We start from the raw sequence: 25,541 nt of genomic DNA on the forward strand, positions 1-25,541 counted from the left end.
ATGCCTTTTAAATATTGGTCAAATATCGAAACATGCTGCGTATGCATTAAAAGTTTAAAAACAGCTGCAGCCATTATTGCTACCCTTGCCCTTGTTCGTATATTAGTCTTCCTTATTTTTCCGTTTTTCAGTTCAATCGCCACATAAATACACCATTTGGCGTACTTTAAAAGGTGTAAGAAACAATAATGAATGTTCCCAGGCCAAGAGCTCACTTTGTATTGTCTTCTTCTTTGTCGTATCCTCATGGCTAAGGGACGTGACGACTGTGGACACTTTTCACCAGTGCTCTCCAAGTCGCTCTATATGGACGTTAAGTCAGATGTTCAGTCACTGACAAGTGATTTCTTAAAAGAAACCACACAAAATATGTGCATTAACGTCTGTGTTTGTTACAGGTTTCGAATCCACTGTTATCATGGTTAATGATCCGGCATTCGTACGTGTTGCGCGTGGCGTGCCTCCTCTCCGGGGCCAGTCGGATGGATGTCGTGAGCGTTAACATCAATAACGTGGTACAGTCAGCAGCAGAAATTTCTAAGCGGGCGAGTTGTTCAAAATGATCTTGACGTGACTTTACTGTTAAGAGATTCAGAGCGTGTCACGCAAATTGTGAACACCTCGCCCGCTTAGAAACTTCTGCTGCTGACTGTACGGGCACCAGTGAATCGTATTATATATAAGTTTTTGTAGGTTGTAAGACAGGAGGAAAGAATGGAGGATTGTACATTTCTAACGACATAGACGATTAAATTAAGATTTCTGCTGTAATTCCTGGTCACAGCAGGCTTATGAAATGGCTCCTAACCTAGCCTGTAGCTCACGGCAACGTATACAAGTTTATATTATGTATTTTTGGGCTGAAGTAAAATAAATATTAGAGTACTCTATAATTAATAAAAATTTAAATCTACCTAGAATTTTCTACCTTAGAGTACATGCAAGAGTATACAGATATTTAAAACATTTTTCAGATTAGCTTCGGATTTGGCGTGAACGCTGATTTAGGGATTTCTTGTCTAACGCAAAGTCAGGATGAAGGAGGAGTTTTGAACCAAGTTATTAAGGCACTGGGATGGATCGTAGTGATTTCTGACGTTGCCTTTTTGATCACAAGTACGTTACTACTGATGAGGATTTATCGGGTAAGTTATAATTAATAAAGAAAACAAAATTTATACGACAATTTTCAATTTTACATAAATCGATCTAATCACACAGCTGTGTTTTGGGTACTAGATGACTACATATAATTATACTATGTAGTTATATATAAATAAGTATTTATACATTATATGTACCTATGGAAAACATCCTCGGGAACAAATATTTAAACATACAAATCAATAGCCTTACCAGGATTCGAAACCGGGACCTCCTGCTTCCTAGCAGGGTCACTACTGTCTAGGCCAATAGGAGGCCGTGTATTATGTATAAATTTATACTTACCTATCCGAGACAGGAAAACTAAGTAAGTTAGAAAGAGGTCAAAATCTGACATCTAAAGTTGTGATGTCGCAAAATGCATTTATTATATAAATTAAATATATTTATCACGAATAAATACAATGATTATGATTATATTTTATGTATACCAGATTTCTTTCTTACTTATATATAGATAGACTTTCAAACAAAATGCTGAACAGAAATAGTTTTTTTATCACGATAGTAAAAAGTAAAAGTGGCCCCTGTAACCTATGTAAGTAGTGAAAATATATGATAACACAAGTGGCTGTAGCAGCAGTATTAGCAATAAACGACGATGATCATTGAATGCAAAATACCTACACATATTGATCAAGAAATTTTAATGAATAGCCCGTCCACACAGAGCGAGCATACCCGCAAGGAACTTGCCTCGCGCGCGCGTATGCTCGCTCTGCGTGGACCCTGCTAATAGTTATCAGCAAGTACCTATAGGTATTTTTATTGATCTAAATACTTATTGTATTTTCAGAATCCTACGCGTCGAGTGGCCAAAGCTTTTATCATCAGTGGATTAATAGCCTTGGTTCTCTCGAGTATCTATGGGATAATGTATGTCGTAGTCTGCGCCTTTCGTGGAAAAGGCATCGCCCTTTGTCAGCTAGTTTTAACGTTTATCGACCTAGGATGTAAGTTAAATCTATACTTCTTGCTGTTTTTAATTAGAAATGAAAGATGGATTACTAGTAGGTATGTAAGATTAAACAGCCAATAAAAAAATCTGATTAACAAAGTCAATAATTTTCTCTATCACCTCACCATTAGTATAGCCAATTACTTGTTAAACTTATTATACACTTTTGCATATAAGTCAACATCATACAGTCTATCATTGATAAAAATCTCAAGTATTTTATTTTTCAGTATGGATTTACTTTTTCTTAGTAATACAATCATATATGAAGAAAGAACTGCCCGCAAATCATTCTAAAAGTGCTCGTACAAAAGATGTTAGACAAATGTTTGTTTTCATACGGACGAAGTGCCAGGGCCCCATGGCCTCTAGGTCTCAGACCCCTGGACGCAGTTTCATGAATTTCTTACGTGAATGCTGCCAGTGGATCGTAAACATTTTCAGGTATTAACAATTTCTATACATTTTTTATTTTTTCAGTGTGGACCTATTTTTTAATGGTGGTTAATGCCTACAGCAATAAAATACAAGCCCAAGCTACGAGTACTTCGTGAAATCGACGGTGGGTGCTACCAAGACGTACGAATACGAAGATCTCAAGAAGTCATATTCTTCGTTATATAGATCACTTTACATATTTATTTACAAGAAAAAATCTAACTAACTACGGATTTCTTCTTAATTTATAGTCAGGTGTATTTTTATATGTATGTTACGTTTAGTTATGTTGTTGATGATGATGTTAATGTTTATATTAATAAATCTTATAAATCAATGTATTATTTTTACTTTTACATTCTTATATATATCACATTAACATTACTGCTGATATTAATCTACTCTGTATAAGAAAAACTACAAGCCGATTAGATTGTGATTTATATAGGAAATAAGTTCTTGGCAAAAATTTCATTTTTGGTACAAGCTTTTATCGCTGACTGTACTTTTCTTACGACCGACAACTAATACTCATCGAGACAATTCTAAAAACCCCTAACACAATTAGGTTGCGTTGTTTCATCACAGGGTTCCTATGGCCACCTCTGTCTGATGATGGCATCAGATAAGTTCGCCAGTACCATATTATTGTATTGTCATCAGAACTACATACAGCTGCCAATTTTCGTGACGCTACGATCCTTGGAATATGGTTAAATTAGTTACCTTAGATTCCATTACATAGTTAGTTACATACAGGTCGAGAGTTCCTATGGCCACCTCCTGTCTCCATCATCAGATCAGTTCGACAGTACCATGTTATTGTATTGTCATCAGAACTACATACAGCTGCCAATTTTCATGACGCTACGATCCTTGGAAGATGGTTAAATTAGTTACCTTAGATTCCATTACATAGTATACATACAGGTCGACCTAATAAAAGCTTGTTAAAAACCGACCAAGTGCGAGTCGGACTCTAGAAATATTATATCTATGATAATGGTAGAGGGAATGTCTGTGGTAAATGCTGTCACCAACTGTCGCAAAGTCATGGAACATGGAAGTCACAATATGTCAATATAAAATAAATTAAAAGTACAACTATTACATTTAAGTAAGTAAATAGTCGATGCACGTGATAAAATAAATATGGGGTTATTCAAATTTCTTCCTAGAACCACAAAGTGTTGCTGCATCAAGAACTTAAGGACTGCTTGTTATTTAATTAGTGTTTATACGTTGGTATGCATACGTATTTATTCTTATTTAGTCTGGTAAATTAAAAGTTTCGATTAGAAGGTACTTAATCGATTGCTTAGCAATAAATCAATGATTATAATTTGATTATGACTGTAAGGGTGTCGATAGAGATAATTTTATTATAACCGGTTATATAAACTATAATTTCCATTCTTCAACCTCGCAAAGTACAGTCACCTTGGAATTCAATGACATCTTTCAACGTAAAGCGTAGTAAACAAAGACATACAAAAGCAAGTAGTTAGGTACGCGTAAAAATGTGCACATAAAGGTATTATATAGGTACCTGTACATTCATCCTGTTTCATTCTTAATGACAATCATGACTCATAACGCCTCGGCCACGGAATGCACGCTGATTCCGACCGCCTTACATTGTATAAAACAAAACTGTATGGCGGTCGGCGTAAGCGTCAAGCGTGCACGCTCGGACCGTGCGTTCCGTGGACCTCGAGCACAGAAAAGAAAAGTGCTTACCCTCGAGTGAGGTAATGTTTACCGATCTCGATTAACCTGAGGTAGAAATCTAGGTAAAGATGGGATTCTTTGTCACTTGAACAACTATCAAGTAGATCAATCGAGTATGGGCACTCTTACAACATTATCCCGTAGTTTTCAGCATTGCACGGAATAGGAATGAGCATCACACCATCATGCGACATGTACCTGACTAAAGCTGCCGACGAGGGAAAGTTGTCTGTGAACTATTTAAGATGGTGTTTCTTTGTCATGTCCATACTTTACATCGGTACCGATGTCTTTTTCGTTGCAGGGATCATCGTGGTAAGTAAAACAAGGAGGTTCTATCAAGAAAAAAAAAAACAATTTAAATCTATATAAAGTGTGTAGGTGTAGGTAGGTACAGTAGTTTTTCCGTGCAAGATTTTTACCAAGGATGCCCCCCCTCTCCCCTAATACCTTAGGTACTCATACTCAAGTATTACCTTAGTATGAAGACATATTTTTTATACTTAAATGTTTTGATTCAATGCTTCATAAAAGTCTTAAAACTCATTAGGACCTCTCATGTACACAGATAAATTAAACTGTATTGTAGCGTTGCTTCAGGATTCCTGGGGACCTACGACGGTGCGATTCGGGAAATGAATTAGAGATTCACTAGATATGAAATAGTAACGATAAGTAACATTCCAAAGGTACCTTATGGCGGTTGGTGTATACTCTATTATTAACGCCGCTCCAATATTATTGCGGCCATAAGGTACCTACCCTTTGCCGTGTAACGTCACATATCTTTACTATTTCATGTCTATTAGTGAATCTCTAATTCATTTCCCGAATCGCGCCGCTAGCCAAGATGACAATATAGATAAAACCGCTAATCAAAACTTAAATAATATATACTTACTATGAAAATGTCACTTGACTTTCCGTAGCATCTGTCATCCCGATACATTTTGGTTTCGTTTGGCGTTTATTGCAGTACTCACAATTGTCATCTTGGCTCCCTTTGCCCCCTAAACACTTTCCTCGTCAGCAGCATAGAGTTGTATTGCAGTGGATCAGAACAGCGCTAGAAGTGCACATAATAGCGATGGCTCTCTGGGCGGTATTCGCGCTCCTCCTCGCGGTTCAGGAGTTGGTGATGATTTCCCTCGCGGCCGCAGCAGGAGGACATGTCTGCTTTAATGTTAGCGATATTATTATGCTTGCCGTTTACTTCGCTTGTAAGTATGGCTTGGGATAACTTTTCACATTAATAAATATCAATTCAAGTAGGTAGAATTTAGTCATCGAACGTAAAGCTAAAAAAAATCAACCTAAATTGAAGTCAGTTAGGTACCTACCTTATTATACTTAATTTTTTTAGCATTAGAAATTAGGTAAACAATCTTGATGTGTCTTTTAAATGAAAAACACATTTTAAAAATAAGTTACGGCAAATATGTAAAAATTTTGAATCTAATACGATCATTTATATTCTTCTGCTTTCATAAATAATAGTTATTGATTTTAAAAAAGCGTTTTTCAATTAAAAGACATGCCAAGATCGCTTACCTTCTTTCAAGTTCTTTCTAATGCTAAAAAAACGAAATATAATAAAAAATAAAGTTGATTTGACTATTTTATAGTGTCTAAAATGTATACCCTCTTGCAGGTAATTTATACTTTGCTGTGGTCGTTAGTTCATATGTAGAACAACAGCAATATAAATATTGATGTAAAGTTGCCGAAGTTATAATATTAAGTCGAATGATAACAATACAGGATTGTTCTGTAAGTACCTTAAAATAAACACATTTTCCAATAGTTATTTCAGAATTAAAAATTCTGATATCTGATTAGATTAGTATTATAGTCACACCTGCTTATAAACCGCCCATATTACCTATAAAATAAATATGAAATTAAATACATTCATGCTAAGTATGTTCATACCTACATATGCCTACCTTACAATTTCTCTCAAGTTCCCACCCATAATACTTTATTCAAACAATAAATTGTCTATACTACATATTTTATATCAAAAGTCGCAAAGTTACCCTTCATGTGCTCCAATAAGTAGATATAATTTAATCTTAATAAATTTTATATAAAATTTTATGGGCGTCATTGAGTTCCGATTTCTTTTCGCTACGTTTAATCTGCTACAAATAGAGATATTTTAAAAGCTATTAAATGGTTATTTAATGATATACGAGGATACTCGTTTATTGCCAGCTTTTGTCGAAAATAAATTCAACGACTTTGAACACTTTATTATGATGGGAAGTTTGAAACAGCAGTCTCCGTAACTTATTGCCCTCTTGGTGACTTGTATATAATGGCTTAGTGGCAAACCATTTCCATTACTAAAAAATGGGATTATTATCTAGATGTTTCTCTACTTATCGCTTTCATGTGGTACCTTATAGGTACCTAACCTACTACAGTGCCTAATGGAATAACTTTAAGGTAATGAAAACATAGTCCGTCCGTCTGAGCTACCGATTGCACTGATTTGAATAAAATAAAATAATGTCATTATCTTGGTCATTACTCTTAATTATTCTAGGTATATATAGGTAGTCAAGCAAATCTTGTCAGTAGAAAAAGGCCCGACATTCAAATTTTCTATGAGACGATATGCCTTCGTGCCTACATTTTTCAAATTTGCTGCCTTTTTCTACTGACAAGATCTGCTTGACCAACTATATCTTCACATGATCTACACTGACTTGTCAGGTACTGATATTTAAGGATAATATTTTAAATCCCTCATTTAGGTAGGAATTATCGCTCTAGATTAATCTGGCATTAACAAAATAATCCCATTTTCATGAGATCGCCCGACCCATAACGTAGAAGGGTGGGTCAAAGCGCCGCTACCTCATTAAGCAGAATCTCAGCATCAGCATAAATGTCATTGATGTAAGATTTTAATTATCTCGCCATGCCGACATTGCCGACCCACCGCCGAGTCTCGTAAAAGGGTAAGCGATTTGAATTTCAACTAACTTTGAAATCTCTGGCTTAACGAAGTTTTCGGATGAGGAATTTAATGACGCTCCTTTAGATATGTATCCGAGTGCACTTATATACCAACCAACCCAAGGTATTTAGAGGCTTTATTAGGTACTTACATACAAATCTTCATGTTAACCTTAGTAGGAACCTGTTACAGTTTTAACTCCATTATTTACTTGTAAAAGTACAAATTAAGTACCGTAGTTTCATCATTTCAAACTCTAGTTTATTTTTTGATAATTAAATATTTACATTGAAATAGATATGTAGCTTATATACCTATAGGTAAGTTATTATAAGGTCAGTAGGAACTAGGTAAGTATTTGTGGCTTTCATCAAAGATCAGATCAGAGAAGGGTCTTTATACACTGGGAGCATAAAGACCCTTCAAACGCCACATTTGTATATTTATCATTTGGAAGTGAGTAGCCACATCGGGTATCATCATCATTGGCCTTTACGTCTATTGCAGACGATTTATGGTGTAACATACACTACACCGCCTGGGACGGAATTAAGGAAACGCAGGGATGCCCAGCACCTGCATTACCCTCTCGGCTTCACTGTCTTTTGCCACAGGAAAGGCGAGCCAATACGTGTGGAGACAGGTCAGCTGCAGGAATCTGCCGCATATTTCAGGTTGGACCCTACTCGCGCCTTACGGAAACTCCATTCCGGGTTTTATTTTGGAGTATCCTTCTCCTAGATGGATTGCAAACCAATGCTAAGAGGACCATCTCCCCTGTGACGAAATAGCTTCTTGCTGCGTTTGTGGACTTAGTCGCCTCGTACGACACCCTATCCTATGTGAAGGTTGGCGCTATTCTAAAGCCGGCCACCACACGGCAACGGCGGGTATAGTTATAAAATAACTACAAACTGCAATAACTATATGTACCTAGCTTTCCATTAAATTCTTCGTTATCTTACTTTCCTACTCAAAAATATGCGAACAAAAGTAACGAGGCTCCTATCTTTTGAAATAATCAGAATTTAGCGAGACGTCACGTCCCGTCCCGGCGGGCACGTAAAGGCAAAGGAAAATGTAAGAAAAGTCGCTCCCTCTGATAGCACACTTTTATTACCCACTGCACGTGACGCTGGAAGGCTTTGTATAGTTTGTATTCTCCTAGGTGCACGGTTTGTACGTTTTATGCTTGGTAAGATATGTAAAGAATTATATACGTGGAGTCAAATATACTCTTACCTAAATATACCTACCTAATACTATCTACTCCTCCTCAAGCGCAAGTTATGCACAGTCTGCAACCGTAAATTATCTTATTTACTACCAATAAATATCTAAGTAGGTTTCGGTTTTTCGGTTTCGTTTGTTACAGATAAGGTTACATATAAGACTGCCTTTCCACTGAAGCGGAGATGAAAGGGAGACGTGCGGGAATCAACCAATAGCATCGGTTGTATAAATACTCATCCCTTCTCCACTCTGTTGGATTACATCCACTCCGTTTCCTCTCATCTCCGCCTTAGTGAAAAGGCAGCCTTAAGTACCTACCTCTCGTCTCTATAGCCGCTACCTAGCTACCTATGTATTACCTACTTATTTACTCCTACCTATATCTATAGGTTTTGCTTGTTACAGATACTCGTATGGGTAAAAAAACGTTAGATATAAGACTGCCTTTCCACTGAGGCGGGGATGAGAGAGATTACTATATTATGAGGAATAGCGACGACAGGGATAAAACGATTGTTTTTTTAAGTGCATCTGAACCGAAGTTAGACGAAACGAATGATCTTGCCGACTAGCTGACTAGTCGGCCAAATCAATAGTCGGTACATCACTAATTACAACCCATTGCTATTGGTTGAGTCCTACACGTTTCCTCTAATCTTTGCTTATCTCCGCCTTAGTCTTACTAATGTACCGCTCCTCTCTGTAGCCATGTTAGTTGTGACTATAACAAAATTACAAATGTAACACTTTCTGCAATTTTTGCATTAACGGGTCCATTTTTTCCTCATTATTCATTAATAATACGAAGCCCCTAACTGTAGCACTAGCACGGGTGTGTGGCGTTCGTCGCCCTCGTTGTAAAAATATCCCTCGCGCGGCGCTGGCGCAGCATGCCGAGGTTATATTTATATCCACCTACAATAGGAGCTTGCACGGACGGAGTTAGTATAGAGGAGTAGGTACCTACGTAAGCGAGAGCGAGAACCTATTAGGAACGAACTCTGAGACCTATTTTGTATAAATATTACGTATTTGTTATTCCTACACTACGTTTTGAATAACAACGGAACCAAAGCTTGCGTAAATGAGTCAATGCAAATGTCTAACTATTACCAAAAAAGTTACGTTAAAGTTAAGTACCTAATTGAGAAAAAAATATCACATCTGGAAAATGTATGTATCCTAGAGACAGTACTTATTATGGAAAATGTCTAAATTATATCAAAAATGCCTATTTATTTTAGTGTCATACCTATCTGTTGTAGTAATTTTATGCGTAACAAAAAGGTCATCCCTCGGGAGTGGAAGTACGGCGTTATTCATAACGCGCGTAAAACCGACCCTCCGACCCTTTCTTACCTAGATATGCAATAGTTTTGGAAAGACACTCGTAAGTAAAGTAGGTAAAGAAAAGTAAATTTTATTAGTGTAAAGCCTGACCAGTAATATAATTCAGGGCTCGAAACCGGTATTGAAATACCTGTTAATATCGTTCTAAAACCGTTATATTATTTCGTCCATTAAAAAACCGGTTAATTGATGGAATGCGAACTAACAAATTACGTTCTCTGTCCTAACCGGTAAGAAGGGGGAACGGAACTTTATGGTTCGCAAGGAATTATATAATACCGGTTACTCTTTGTTTTCGGAGACTCTTGGTTAAACTCGTTGTCATACGTCAAAGAGATAGCAATGCTTGCTCGTTCTATCTCGTTTCGATATTTTCAATTTAATCGGTTAATTTTTCGTTCCTCAAGAACGAAATGAGAACGTATATGGCATAAACCGTTATCTCAAAAGAACAGTTCTTTAACCGGTAACCGCAAACGGAAACTAAATCCTTTTCGTTCCCGGGCGAATGAACGAAACCGGTTTGACTAATGAGAACGGTTTCTGAGCCCTGAATTATAATTATGATCACTGTCCAGAGGCCGCTGTTATTTTCATGTGTAGGGTGACAGTTCAGTTTAGTAGGCATGAAAAAAAAAATAGTTCCAGTGAAATTCCGCAACATGGCGCGTGATTAATATTAAAAGGCTTTAAGTAGATATGAAGGTACTTAAATCTTAATAGTGGAAGTAGTTAAACGATTCAGATTACGATTTTGGTGTTTTTATACAGGGTTTAGGTAGGTACATAATTATAGCTAAAATGAAATCGAATAACCTTACCCGACGGCGCCGCGCTCTACGCTGCCGTCGCTACGCGCTACGCCGCCGATTATTTCGTAGTCGCCACAACACAAGATAACGTTTTCTACCTAATTAATAAAATTGCATTTTTAATGTTAGAAAACTTGTTAAAAGTTTATAAAAACACAATGTACATTAGTACCTATGCCTACCTATATTATTTATTACGTTTACTAGATCTCCTAACGTAATTTATTGAGATATGCTACCTGGTTTAGGTATAGTTAATTTACCCACCTAAGAGTTAGGTGTAGTAAGGTAGATAATCGTATTAATAATTCGCTGTGTTTGGAAGGCTATGATTCGCTGTAGGTAAAGTATGGAAGTACCTACCTGACAATGAAGGTAACCTATACTTACCTACCCATATTTTACCTTCTTTATTGCATTGTGCTCCCCATACAATGGACGCTCATCTAATGTCATCCATCGTAGATAGCCGGGGATAAGTGTCCCATTGTAAAATAAATTGCATGAAATTAACGCCATCTCTAGCACTGGATATGAATTGAAGGCAACTAAAGGCCAATTCCTAAATCAATTGACATTTTGGTATTCGATTTAAATTGTATTAGCTCGTGCGTACGCACTTCCGCTAATACGAAACTGCGTGTGAGCGAGCGCGATGCGCTGGAAATTTGATTTTAGAATTATAATTTGGATTAGATTAAGGGAACAAGAATGCAGGTCGTGGACTACGCATGCGTCGCTTAAAAATGGCCGCCGATCGATAGAGCATACCACCCTGCACCCTCCCCAGTTACGTGACGTCTGTTGTTCGGAGAGCCAAGCGATTATAACCTGTGCTGGTTGGAGTTAAGGGCTTGGGAAACAAACTGGAGAGATAAATCTTTACAGAGATAGGTATGTAGTGTACCTTTTTGTAAGATAGCACATTTATGTGTAGGTGGGTAGCGTTGCAGGAAAGAGTGCTATAGATTGGTACATACCTACCTACTTATTTGTCTGCCTTTTTATTGTGTACTCACAATAAAAAGGCAAGGTTAGATACTTTTTACTAAAACAACAAAATAGATTAAATATTTTTTTTTAATCTCCTGATAAGATAGGTACATAGCAACTAGGTATAACGATCACACTATTTTTTTTTCATTAAGCTAATAGAATACAACTCAGATTAAAGCTATAGTCCGTTTTTTTAGCATTAGAAAGAAGGTAAAGCGATCTTGACGTGTCTTTTTATTAAAAACACTTTTTTTTAATAAATCACAACAAATATGTAACAATTATAAATCATATACGATTATTTACAGTCTTTTGCTTTCATAAGTAATACAAACTAATTTTTAAAAGCGGTTTTCTATCATTTTCAATAAAAATACACGTCAAGACTGTTTACCTTTTTTCTCAGATGATAGAGTCGAAAAGTGGTAGACCACTTTCTTGGCTCACTGTACCTACCTACCATACATATAATTGAAATTTATCCTAACCCTAAGTAATCTCTTATTAGGTACTTACATATACATTGAAGGCCAGTCCTTATTAAATCTTTCGGCCAATTCGAACGTACCTACAATATGATGTCATTGAAAAATTGAATCAATGGTCCCCAAGTAGACGATAATTTGAAAATTTATGGGTGTTTTTAATTTCAATAAGATTCAAGTAAGTACTACATCATGTTTTGATGATGTGAGCTTTTGTACTATAACCAGATAAATGATATAGTTTAGATACTAAAAAAGTATACCTACCTACTGAGGAACTAAATTTAATTATTATCAAGTTTATGTTGAGTTGTACCTATATTCAATAGAGTAACTTCTTACATTTTTTTTAAATTGAACTTAGATTATGATTATGGTCATTAGGTACGAGTAGGTAGGTAGAAGAAATTTCCTAAAAGGCACACTCAATGGGAGTTTTTATTTAAATGACTCATATATCTCATAATAGGCCACTTAGGCCAGTAGGTACCTAAGTATTATTATTAATCTTTGAGTGAGACTGCATTGGTCGCAATGGTCGATCCAATATAGGCTAAACTTATTTATATAAAAAATCTGTTTTATTATTATTGGATTTATTAGTCCTTAATATTGTCATTCCGGTATATGTATTACAATTTGATATTACAAATTTTTTTTTACTAATTAGTACATTTTAAATTACTAACGCCATCTACCACGTATTAGACGCATTAATTGCCCCTGTGACAAACAAGGACCTTTAGGGTGCGGTAAACTTTTATACCGGACGGAAGCGGTAGATGTCGCTTTAAATGGATACTAGGTTTTTGACAACTTTAAAAATTCTGTAAATGTAAACAAATCAATATAACTTAAGTTATCTGCATTATTATAACTGTGTTTTTATGTTTACCTAACTTACATACTTAGGTAAAATATCTAATAGGTAACCATGTAGGTACTCGACAGGGAATAATGAAAGACAATAAGAACACTTGAAATAGTTGAAACCCGAGTCAAAAGCAAAGTCCCAAGGGAACTAGACTCCTTTGTGCATATTGCGCCATCTATTAAAAAGTAACGACAACTTATGCGGTTGTGATTGTGACTAACAAAGCAGTGACATCTATCGAAGTTCTTATGAACTACTTTGTATTGTTACAAAGTTTTGGTTCTTTGAAAGCTCGAAGCCAGTAAGTTGGGAAGATAACTGGAATAAACAAGTATAGATGTCATTATTTGCTTAGATAAAATTATAAAAGTCAACAAATTGAATAGGGAGGAATATTACAATGTTACTTGCATAGTTTATAATTTATTAACGCCCTTAGCTATTTAGATCTGTTTCAATCATGAATTAAGTATTTTATGATGCAAACCGCAGACCACTTAAGTATAATTTACTAACCTAACCTATTTATTTAATAATAATACTATTAGGTAGCTTGTTGTGGTGTCATTGTAGTACCTATTATTAATAGGTACTACAATGACAGGTATATATATCAATAAGGCTATTATTAATAGTTTATTATTTATAATTTGGTAATTCGAAGAAAAATTACGCTAATGCTAACCTGAAAAGCACAGTAATAATTAAAATAATTAAGCATTTGAAGAATCTGAGACCCATCTTTTATAAAATTCAAGTTCGAAAGGCCATTGTCAGTCGCGTCACGCTATTGGTCGGAATTCGGCGCCATTTGCAAAGGGCCGGACATCTCGGGCCACGCCCCCGAATCCAGTTCAACGATCCCGCCTCTGCTGCTGCCATCTTTACAGACAACCAATCAGGCGCGGGGAGGGGCGGAGTAAAATCAAATTGATGGACTGGAAGATTGGCAGTTCCGATACCCGGAATGATGAAGTGGGTGCCTTGGACGGGTTTCTTGAATTAACAAGATGGCAGTGTTTTTGTGTTATGCTACTTATGTTGATATTATTTATTTTTAAGCAATTGTAATGTGACTATAAAAGTAGGTAGGCCTATGGTCGCGTTGCTGTAATTGTAAATTATGACTAGGTTCTGTCCGCGACTTTGTCTGTAAAAGTAGTTTTAGTTCAAGGGAAGAATAATAAGTGTAATCAGTGGCGGATTTGCGGTCTTTGCCGCCCTAGGCCCCAGGCCCTGTAGCCGCCCCTTTCAAGGCACCCATAATATTTACTACATTTTGAGTTATTTCTTGTTATACCCTCAGCGACTTGTTTGTCACAATTTGCCGCCCCTAAATATCTTGCCGCCCTAGGCCCGGGCCTACTGTGCCTTAGGGCAAATCCGCCACTGAGTGTAATAGTATCTTATTAATATTATCTACCTATACCTAGGTGGGTATTTTTTAATCGTAAATACCTATAGGTAAAACTACCAAAGGGCAGGTGTTTAAGGGTATGAGTACAATTAATTTACTTATTTACTTATACAAAACTCAGGTTCATATATAGCCAGTAAGCAACGGTTTAAATAAATTAAGTTAGGTAAGTACTTAAAAGTTACGTTGCCGACCTACCTCTACTCAAAGTTCAGAATTCAAAGGAGGTAGGTAGGTAATACGCAAGTCAATAAAAACATTTAGGTAGGTAATGTAATCCTCACCCTTGCCTCGATGTACATCTTTGAAACAAGCAAATTTGTCAGAAAACACATCAATCTTTATACACCACTAATAGACAATAGAAGAAACAACCGCAATTTACACAAACTAGAATTGCCTTTTTCCTCATTAAACCTTGTCACATCTAGCCCTCATTTTATGTGTATCAAAATTTATAATCACCTTCCGAATTCTCTAAAAAACTTAGAAAATCACAAATTATTCAATAACAAGTTAAAAATCTTCCTTATTAATAAGTGCTTTTATAGTGTAAAAGATTACTTTAATGAAAAATATGATTAAAACGATCTCATAATATGTAAAGAAAATTGTTAAGCCAGTAGTTTTAAGTTAACTCTATTCTAGGTATAAATATGTTGCTGTGTACTTACTGGGCGTCACTTAAACTAACCCAATAATATGTACCACCTTTATATATGGTTTGTGATATGCAATAAATGATTCTATTCTATTCTATTCTATAATTATCATGTCATACCGACTAAGGGTCATTGCGATAGTTTCCGTCCAGCGTTAGTTGTCGTCACTTATTGAAATGAAAATACACCTACGTAATACCTACCTATTAGTAAATTGTGTTGTCTAGTCTAAGTTCACACATTTCGGAATGTAAACACTTAGGTAGGTAGGTAGGTATGTACATTAAGCTAAGTGTAATAATCTTAAAAGTAAACTTAGCTTAGTAGCTTAATTGATTAACTTTTAGATAAAGCTACAACAATATGAGGTACCTAAAATTCGTTTTCCTTCACCAAAAATCTAAACTACCTACCTACATACCTACAGTAGCGTGCCTAGGGTTTTGGAGTAGGGCAAGCCGAAAGATATGTTTTCGTAATAACTGTCCAATCTTCACTCTTCGGGGTCAAATGCATCTGCTAGCGTGACGAGGCGAGCTAATCATAGCGCACTGAGGGCATACTATTACTAGATAATTGCTAAAGTTGCTAAAAGAAATCACTGCACACATATGTTTACCGGAATTCATGTGCCTCTTTATTGCTCCAGATAAATTATTTAAATCGTTATAGCCAGAAGTATTCCAAACGTTAATATCGTTCGAAAAAAATATGCAACACCAGCAATACATCTTATTTGTATGCGAACAACCAACAATCCAATGAGTTTTGTAGACGGCCCTACAGAAATTTCTCTTACGCGACTGACTTGACTGAGAAATACACAAGTCGGGTGTTGGTTTTGCCGCGGAAATTAGGTCCCGTTTTTCGACAAAGGTCAAAGACTTTACCTTGTTTTGGTTGACTAAAACGTGGACGCATTTCAAACCGTCACAAGGAACCACTTCTTGATCCATTGTTAACACTTATTAAACTAAGCGCCACAACAATGAACAAATTCACATTCACTATTTAATCAAATTCACTTAAACAAACTTTCGTTACTTTCGACTCGACCACTGACTCGGCTCAACTAAATAATAATACACTTGAAGTAAACGCGAACACGCGCTGTGCGAACTTATGCAGCTAACTTCACACAAAATCCAAGCATAAATCGTCTTATAAAATTGCTATACATACCAACAAATAGTTACATCGTTCTTTGACGGTTTGTAGGCTGATAGTGCCCAGAGCGGGACGAAAAAGCAAGCACGGTTGCAAGCCAACGAGTGCGAGTTCGAGCAGGATAGCTAGAACATCCTCCGCCTGATTTAGTTCGCGCGGACGAGGCGCCACGCCGCGGCATAATTTTGCAACACGCTCGTGCCGCGGTTCGAGGCCGCTGTGGCTTGAATTTAATAATACGGGTTCGTTTGGCGCGCGATTTTCAAAATAATCTTTATTGATCTTATCACTACGTAATTTCGGTAAGGCAATTAGTTGCCTTAGGGCAAGCCCGGCTTTTGGGCTTGTATGGAAGTCCCGCCACTGCATACCTACTTGACGATATTCTGATTATACCTAACTAGTGGTCACCGTCATCGAAAACGATGAGCAGGACTATACCTACCTATTTAAGAAAAAAATACTACCTATCGTGTTAGAGAGAAAGTACCTACAAAATATTGACCGGGCGGGCTGCATTGGGCCTGCTCACCCTAGGTGACCTAAAAGTAAAATAATATCTTTAAGATATCAAAGCTCATTCTTAGCATTTAAGATATCTACTTTTTTTAGACTCTGGAAACGTGTTGTTTATTAGTGCATACGAACTTAATATACATACTTAAAAAAACATAATTAAATAACTAACCTACAAAACTTAATCTAAATCTAGATATCTACTTAAATGCTAAGAATGAGCTTAATCCACGTCCACGTCCAAATCCACTTGTACCTAGTACCTACCCAAGTGCCCACTACAAGTATCTCTCTCCCAGGTAATTATGTATACCTACCTAGATAGGTGTAGGTAGATACCTACTTAGGAAGTTTAGAAGCCGCACGACTTAGTGCTCGGCTACAGTATTAAACATTTTAAGCAGCGTTGAATATAAACTGCAGGCTTTAATCGGTATTTAAAACAGCGTTAAATTAAATTAATAAATAGGTACCTAAGGAGAAGTGTTAATTTACAAGTTAGGCTAGGTTAGTAGCGAGTTTACTTCTTAGTAGCGAGTAATTTGTGATAACCCGTCACCCGCGACTGGTTTAGTGTCCATTCGTACCGTTTACGAGAAACAACAACGTTAGGGCCGTTAACTCGATTTATGAACTCAAAACTTCATAACGCGGGAATTATTGGCCATTTGGCTCAATGCGGTGATTTGTGTTCTTACACTTCTAGGCAAGCGTTTAGTAAATCCAGTTTTGGTAAACAATCTACGGCTTTATATACTCGTATAGTTGTCTGAGGGTCATTGTGCTGGTTTGCCGCCAAACGGCGCGATTCGGGAAATGAATTAGAGATGCACTAGATAAGAAATAGTAAAGATATGTGACGTTCCACGGCAAAAGGTGCCATTGCCCCGACTGAATATTGGAGCGGCATTAAGCTTATTAAGCCGCCATAAGGTACCTTTTGTCGTGGACCGTCACATATCTTTACTATTTCATATCTAGTGAATGTCTAACGGCGCGATATCTTAAAGTTCGAATCGCGCCGAAACTCTAGTTTTCGTCCATTTAGGTATATAATTGAGTTGCCAAAAATGATTATGTACAATTTGAATATCAACCTAGTTTCCGCACAATAAGACTTACTGTGCAATGCTTAATATCCAAATAACGAATACTTATATAGATCTAGGTACCTTAGTAAAAATTGGTTTTTTTTTTCGATTTTCTGTTATTGTAATAGTTAGGAGCGAAAAACAAATTCCATACAAATTTTTAAAAGTTCAAAACTTATATATACTGAGGTATAATCAAAAAATCTAACAAGATCAACGAAGGGGCATAGGTACCTAGCTGTGTGGTCAATATCCACATACCTACAAATCTTACTAAATAGGTATAAGTAGGTACTTATACGTTTTTATTATATAAGTACTTATTATACCAATTGGTTAGAGTCTATAGGTACCTACCTAGGTGAAAGCTCTTCTGTATAAAGTTATTAAGTTTCTCAATAAATATCGGCAGGAATCTACATAGGTACCTACCTAACTTATGTACCTATGCAATAAAATGTTGAGTGAAAGCGAATAATTAATTTCCCTTTTCCTGTCTTCTCTATGTGAAGTACCTAAAGCTATCAGAAAACATGTGATGGTGAAATAAACTTTCTTATACCTACTTAGAGACGCTTTACCGTATTGACATGTAATTTTTTTTTCTGAATTTATCTACCTAAATACTTGTTTATCTTAATATTACCTACCTAAGGAGCACGTCACCACACGTACCAAATGTGAGGCTATTTTTTAAAATGTCTTTTAATGCCTTCTGATATGATTAAGATGCCGAAATTCAGCACAATAGTTATTACATAACCTATAGCTATTAACGGTAGGGTAATTGCGTCAGTTTACCGTCCAGTGCCAGTTTTCGTCCAATTAACTTATTAGCAAATAATACATTTTATTTCATTTTTAATTTGCTACTTGCGAAATATATTTTTTTGTAGATATATAAATTGTTTATATTTTAAGGATCGCAATAATTCCAAATTTGTGCAGCAATTAAGGTTTATACCTATTCAAATTAACTGTAGGCTGTACTCCTCATACTGATCAACATTTGTTCAGCGACTTTTGAAAATAACTTGTAGTTTGATTTTTAATACACTTTAAAGGTTCTTCAAAGACGCAATGTATTGCGAATTTTATTATGATTAAGGCTTGACAAGCAACGTCAATCACAATAATATGGCGTGGCGATGGTGTCCATTGAAGATAATATTTATTTTGTATGAAAAATAGGGAGTATATTTTACTTCATAATTTTTTAAAGTTGTTGAACAAAAGTGTCACCGTTTGAGGAGTACAATCTACTTATGATTTAATTATTTGCTCATGTTACAGGCCACACCCGGTATAGATAAATGTATGCAAGTTATTAAGATAATATCTGTCTTACGAATGAGTTACGACATTTTAATAGAACGCGCCATTAAAAAAACGAATAGGTACGAAATATAACATCAGCTTTTGCCTGACTGATTGTATGTCTGATAAACCTCAGATGCAGCGCCAGTAATGGAACGAGTAAAAGCATTTTGAATTTCTTTAAAACCTGTTCGACGCATGCGCAGACAGCGGCCGCAGCTAATTTCCCGCTTAGTTTAACTTTACGGCGCGCGCTGATTGGATATTGATTAGAAACCGTTTCACTCGTCCGGGCGGCGGTTTCCAGTGTTGCTGTATATGCAGATTTATCTGTATTATATTTTAGGCCACGGATACTTGAGTATCACAGTTTTTTCACATACACGTTAATTTGTTTTATATAACGTGAAGCAGGAAAATTACCAAAACCGGGATTTCATCAAATCCCTAAGGGATTATCAAATCGCAAGGATTTCAAGATGTACGCTCGATTTTATCTTTTTCCTAGAAAAATCCCGTGATTAGATTGAATCCCTGGATACCTACTACTGGATAGGTTTAGTGAAATGAGCATGTTAAGCATACCTACTGTAAAATGAATATGACTCTTCTATCTAATCGAAGGACCATGGCGTCAATCTGTCACTCTCACAGCACACCTTTGTTTATTTATTCATTTAACCTTTATTGCACTAAAGAAAACTTTACAGTACAAAAGGCGGACTTAATGCCATAAGGCATTCTCTACCAGTCAACCTTTAGGCAAAGCGGAGAGGTTGTGAGCGGTGCCACTCTAACAATATCAATATCGTTATCATTGCCGATAAATCACAATATACATTTAGACACCTACATAAAAATAGTAAGTGTCACTAATAAAATTAGAGAATGTTCCTTTTCATACTTAGGTACAAGTTTTGGGTAGATATCTGATAGGGATATTAATATTTTAGCAATTATTTTTGTTTCAAATGGCAACACTGTCGGTTTCAGAAAGGTATTAGGTCTATGCACAGGTGCAGATTTACACTCACTACAGGACTGATTACTTACTCGTCCGGTTTATGGTTTTGATTACTGCAACGCCGACGCTCAGTCGGTTTTTGAAATGGGGTGTTGGCAAAATGATATTATATGTAAATCTCATTGTTTTATCTTTAAAACAATCATAGGCACACTATCTTTGACGGGTTAATACTAATACTTCTAGATCGCTAATTCCTAGAACCTTGATGCCTAAAATCAACATTTACCTTATCCACATACAACTAAACATATAAACTTCGTCATTTAAATCCGTTCATCACGATCACGATTCGCCAAATGAATGACACCCGTAAACGTAAAATGGACGATTCATCACCCACGTGCGCCGAAAACCAACACTGGCACCTTTATTTCAAAAGCGACTAGACTCAAAATAAAACAATTTACAGTTTTATAAACGCAATAAGTATTTATGGCCCTATAACATAAAAGTAGACACCCAAGCAGTGGATTAGAGCTATCTTTAGTCAGTTGTGTTGTGCAACATTGAAGCAGTAAAATTAATAGGCATAGGTAGAGGTCAAGTTTTGAGTTGAATGATTCGAGTCAAGCTTTACGATTTGTTGTTACATTAAACGGGCTCTACATGAACATAACTAGCTATTTAGCTCCCTATTTAAGTTGTAATAAAAGTGTAATGCTGCTGGAACTAAGAATTGAGTATTTTCTTCAATAAACCTCTACTTTCGTTTCGCAAAGTATGCAGTTAAATATAATATAGGTAAGTAGAGATTTTAACGGCCTCCTAGAATAGTCGGTAGTACGGGCCTACCAAGCAGGAGGTCCCGGGTTCAAATCCTGGTAAGGGCATTTACTTATTTGTGTGTTCATCACAGATAAGCTGCAAGCACCTTTTAAGGGGCCCATTAGATTACCAGATCCCCGGAAGATATTAGCCTGTCAGTTGTTCGGACCTGTCACCTTTTGAGTTTACGTTCGCGTTTAAGCAGTGGGCCCCTTTAAATTTTCAATGACTTGATCTAGGTAACTATTACAGGCGAAGCGTTGTGAAAATAAAATCCGAAAGCAACCCTATGAGATGCGAGGTTTATTATGGACGCGTCAACACCGGGAGCTACCTAGTGGTTATACCAGTAATAACAACAATCAATAATTTAATCACTTCCTACCCTATCCTCTACAACCTGCTACCAAGTGCGAACTAACTGTAATTAACTTGCACTTGGTTATAAATCATGTTTATTATTCTTAGTTGCTGCATAGATTACCCATAGGAATGCAATAAATTCCTGCCTACTATAAAAGCGAATGCAATTTAAATAGTTAAAGATACGCCAGCCATAATTAATATCATAATTTAGCTAATTAGGGGATAAAGTGCCTAATTACTTAGGAAAGCTAGTCACGCGACAGAATTGAAATACATTCAGTCAAATCATTGCCTTTTTTCAGGTTAGCTGTCCGCTGCAGTAGATTATTTTCATATGCAGATAGGATGCAGATAGGTATTTTTATTTTCACAAATTGGTCATCACAAATAATTTACAGCTGACACACAAAACAGGTTTCAGCAATAAATCTTTTTTATGATTATTATAAAGCTGTCTCAATTTATTAATGAAAACTTCATAGTTTCACACTGCGGCTCGGAACACCAGGCATGTAGACATCAAAGAGAATTATTTTTTAGCCTGATTAATACACAGAGTATAGGTAGGTATATCATATTTTGGATGACTCGTGTATAGAAATTTAAATATTTACTTTTGCAAGTAATCATAACTAAGCCAGGTTTGTTAAAGTAAACGTGAAATAAACCTATATATACGAATATTAATTTCAACTGATATGATCTTTACTTTTCATTTAAACCGAATTTACGTTTTTGGTCGCAGGCAAACAAACGTCAGGATAAAATTTTAATAATAAAACTAAGTGCACACTATAAAGTCCTGCTTTGTTATAAACTATTTAAATAATAGCCAATAAATTATAGGTACCTCTATAGTTCGTTTTTTTTTAGCATTAGAAAGAACTTCGCAGAAGTAAGCTTGTGGTTCCAAATCCGGCACTTTTAGCGGTAATAATTTGAAGTAAATTATATGTATTGACCGTGCTACATTAGATAATTCAATAATTATTAACAATTAAAGAGCCTGATAAAAACTGTACGCTTACTTCTGTGGAGTTCTTTCTAATGCTAAAAAAAACGAACTATAGGTAAGGTTTCTTATTCCGCCTGTATCTGTCGGTAGTCATTGTGCTAGTTTTCATTCATGCTCTTGTTTTCGTCCAGTTGACGAGTAGCAAATAATATATTTCATATTTAATTTTCTATTTGCGGAATATCATTTTTATGTAGGTAGACAGATATATTGTTTAGACATTAAGGATTGCAATAAGTCCAAATTTGTGCGGCAAGGTAAGTTTACATTCAAATTTCGTCAAGTGGACGAAAACTAAAGTTAATTGGACGGAAACTAGCACAATGACCCTATATTATTATGATAGGTACTAGCTTGAATTTTTAGTCGCTATTGGCGACATGTTTCGGGCCCGTCGGGGGTCCTTCCCGAAACTTCACTAAAAATTCAAGTGAGTGAAACCGTTGTCGTATAAACAATTTAAAATATGTCTCACGAAAGTTTAATATCGATTATAGGTACTAGCGTTTGTAGAATATCTATTTATTTATTTAGATATTTAATTCAGGCAACAAGGCCCATATTACAAATACCTTACAGACTAACATACATATGTATTTTATAAACTTAAAACTAAACACTATTTAGACGACAAAACGGCGTGGCTCCGTTGTGTCGGCTGCTCTTGTATCGGATTCGGCAGTTTGCCCCGGAACCTCCGAAACACGACACCTTTCGGCCAGAAGTCGAGATGATACAGGGAGTTATGAGTATTTATGAATATTTTGAGGATATTAATACGTTTTGTTTCTCAACGATGTAGTTTTAATGTTTAATGAAATTTTGTGTGTAGCAAGAAAAAAATACTCATAATTTTTGGTTAACGATATGTATGGCCATCCTGTAGGCAGATCTAAATGTAAGTAGATAAGTACGTTCGAGTAGGTAACTAGTGTACTAAGGTGTACATAGTTCATACATTTATAAGCGATTAAGAAGTACTATTATAGGTACGAATCTATATAAACAGGTATATTAGGTACATAAACAAGTGCATGCAAATCAGGCGTTGATCGCACCGTCGGCCGAACACGGAGGCGACGACCGCAGGCATGTGAGTTAGCATGTGAGGCATGTCACATGTTTGAAGTCTGGCTGATCGCGATGTCAGCCGGGCGCCTTTGATCTTTGCCTTGCGTTTTAACGACGCGGTTTACTAAATTAATGAAAAACCAGAAAGATCCAGGCGGATTTCTGAAAATATTTGGGATGGCCGTGATATCGGTCTTAAAATTACGTAGGTAGGTACCTATCCTATTAACGTGCCGTAAGTTTGTAATTTACGGATATAGATATTTAATTTATAAGTATTAGGTAATCTGTAGGTACCTAGTAATAGATACCTGTGTGAATGAAGTGTTTCAGAACAGTGTAGCAAACCTACATAGGTATTATGTAGGTATGTATACCTACCTACTTAGCCGAGAAGTTTGATTACTCGTAATCAAGTATCCAGTAAACTTATATTTAATGTCAAGAAACCTTAACAAATAGCTGTCCGTCGGACATTAAAAATGTAAGTAGGTAAGTACCTGTAGCTAGGTAATGAACATTTTATTTTATGAAACAAGGATAGAGTCGTGACAGCAGACAATTAGAAAGTACAAAGGCAAACTTATTCGTATAAGGAATCTCTTCTCCCTTAGTGGGTAGGTATATTATTGTACTCACTTAGTCAAATATGTATTAAAGAAGCTTCTAGTTAAAAAGTCAAGGTAGTTCCTGATATTTTCTTGTTATTCGATTAATTTCTAATCTGAACCAATTAGACAAATGTAAATAGGTAGATGGCGTAACAACCACAAGCACGCTAGTTTACCTTGCCTTTTGCCACAATCTGTGACGCAGACGTATTTTATTTACCTATTCAGATGATCCTTGAGAGTATAAGTATGTAATACCTACTTTAGCAGTGTATCGTAGAAAGTCACAATACTCGCAAGCCATCTCATGTTTCGCATTTTCCAAGACTGGTTTAAATTAGAAATCCCAACGAGTAACGAACGCGCACAAAACAAAAAACGTACAACGCAAACAACTGTCAAAACGCAAACAAACGCGACCGACAGCCAAAGGGTTACCGACGCATTGTTTTCCAACAGCGTTTCACACTGTCACTGTTTGCCCCGCAAACGGCGCGGCAACGACTGAGCAATTATCACTTACCTGCGACACGCGATCACAACACACAGATTTATAGTCGATAAACTGGTATCATCACTTTTACTGTGTTGTAAATTAATTATGTGCACTAATAGTTTATGGTTTTGTCAGAGCAGCTGAACGGCGAGCTGCCGGCGCGGAGGCGAGCGACGTAGTGCGGCGAGCGCGGCGCGACTGGGCGGGCGGCCCGCGGCCCGGGACGACTGCTTGGATTAAGCGCGCGCCGCCTGACGCTAGGGCTGACACTGCTGTGACACTGCGCCGTGTAGGGCCATAGGCCATGTGCAAAATATGAGATCACGTCTCTTGCGGCCTTTTGAAAGGTATGCAATTTGGTTTAGATTTTTAGATAGATCTCTATCGTTATGATGACTCATTATCTCATGATTTTCATGAAGTAGCACGATTTCTCTACACTCATACCTTGTATTATTCTTACAGTTATCCAATAAGATATAGGTAAAGTAACTTACGCTGATAATAGTGATTATCTAGGTAAATTTAGAAATCAAAACATTTAACATTTATTAAATAAGATTTGAAAATGTCAAGTATTTCTGCCCGGTATGTGCGACAGCCCTAATGGTCCCTCATCTTTCATCTTATACATGGCGGTATAGGTATGGTATGTACCGTCGACTCGGGACGAGGGAAATGTATCATCGACCCTTTGTGGATTCCTCGCTTTTTCAACCCGACTCGATTGTCAAACTGATTCGCACGAATATAAATTACGAAGATAAGGCAGACCACACTTAATTGCGGTTTTTATTTTAATTGCATGCTCAGATTTCTATGAGATTAGAGTTGCAAGGAAACTATGCTAATTAAAACACTTATGAGGTAATGTTAATAAAAATAAACGGCGGTCAGCGCACTATGGTTCTATAACGTCGTAAACTTTCATTGTGCGAAATTAGCGTATAGATACAACATTATCAAAATAAAGAGTGTACTTAGTAGAGTATTATACGAGTACATTCTTTA

The 25,541-nt window shown here is 36.4% G+C and overlaps 2 protein-coding genes across 2 annotated transcripts in view; one reads left to right on the top strand and one right to left on the bottom strand.

The window, feature by feature from the left end:
* LOC134674975 (homeobox protein abdominal-B) overlaps positions 1 to 24,714 on the bottom strand; it is a 140,854-nt gene extending 116,140 nt beyond the window's left edge. The window contains exon 1 of the mRNA XM_063533128.1: positions 24,558 to 24,714. The gene's annotated coding sequence lies outside the window, so the exon portion shown is untranslated. The remainder of the gene's footprint in view (positions 1 to 24,557) is intronic.
* LOC134672454 (uncharacterized) lies at positions 1 to 24,831 on the top strand. Its single transcript, XM_063530374.1, has 5 exons — positions 1 to 93; positions 399 to 515; positions 975 to 1,145; positions 1,961 to 2,117; positions 24,650 to 24,831. Exons 1-5 carry the CDS (start codon positions 1 to 3, stop codon positions 24,829 to 24,831), a joined length of 720 nt encoding a protein of 239 aa, XP_063386444.1.
* The last annotated feature ends 710 nt before the right edge of the window (positions 24,832 to 25,541 follow it).

This window comes from Cydia fagiglandana, chromosome 2 (genome assembly GCF_963556715.1).
Source record: "Cydia fagiglandana chromosome 2, ilCydFagi1.1, whole genome shotgun sequence".
In the NCBI taxonomy this organism is placed as follows: Eukaryota; Metazoa; Arthropoda; class Insecta; order Lepidoptera; family Tortricidae; genus Cydia; species Cydia fagiglandana.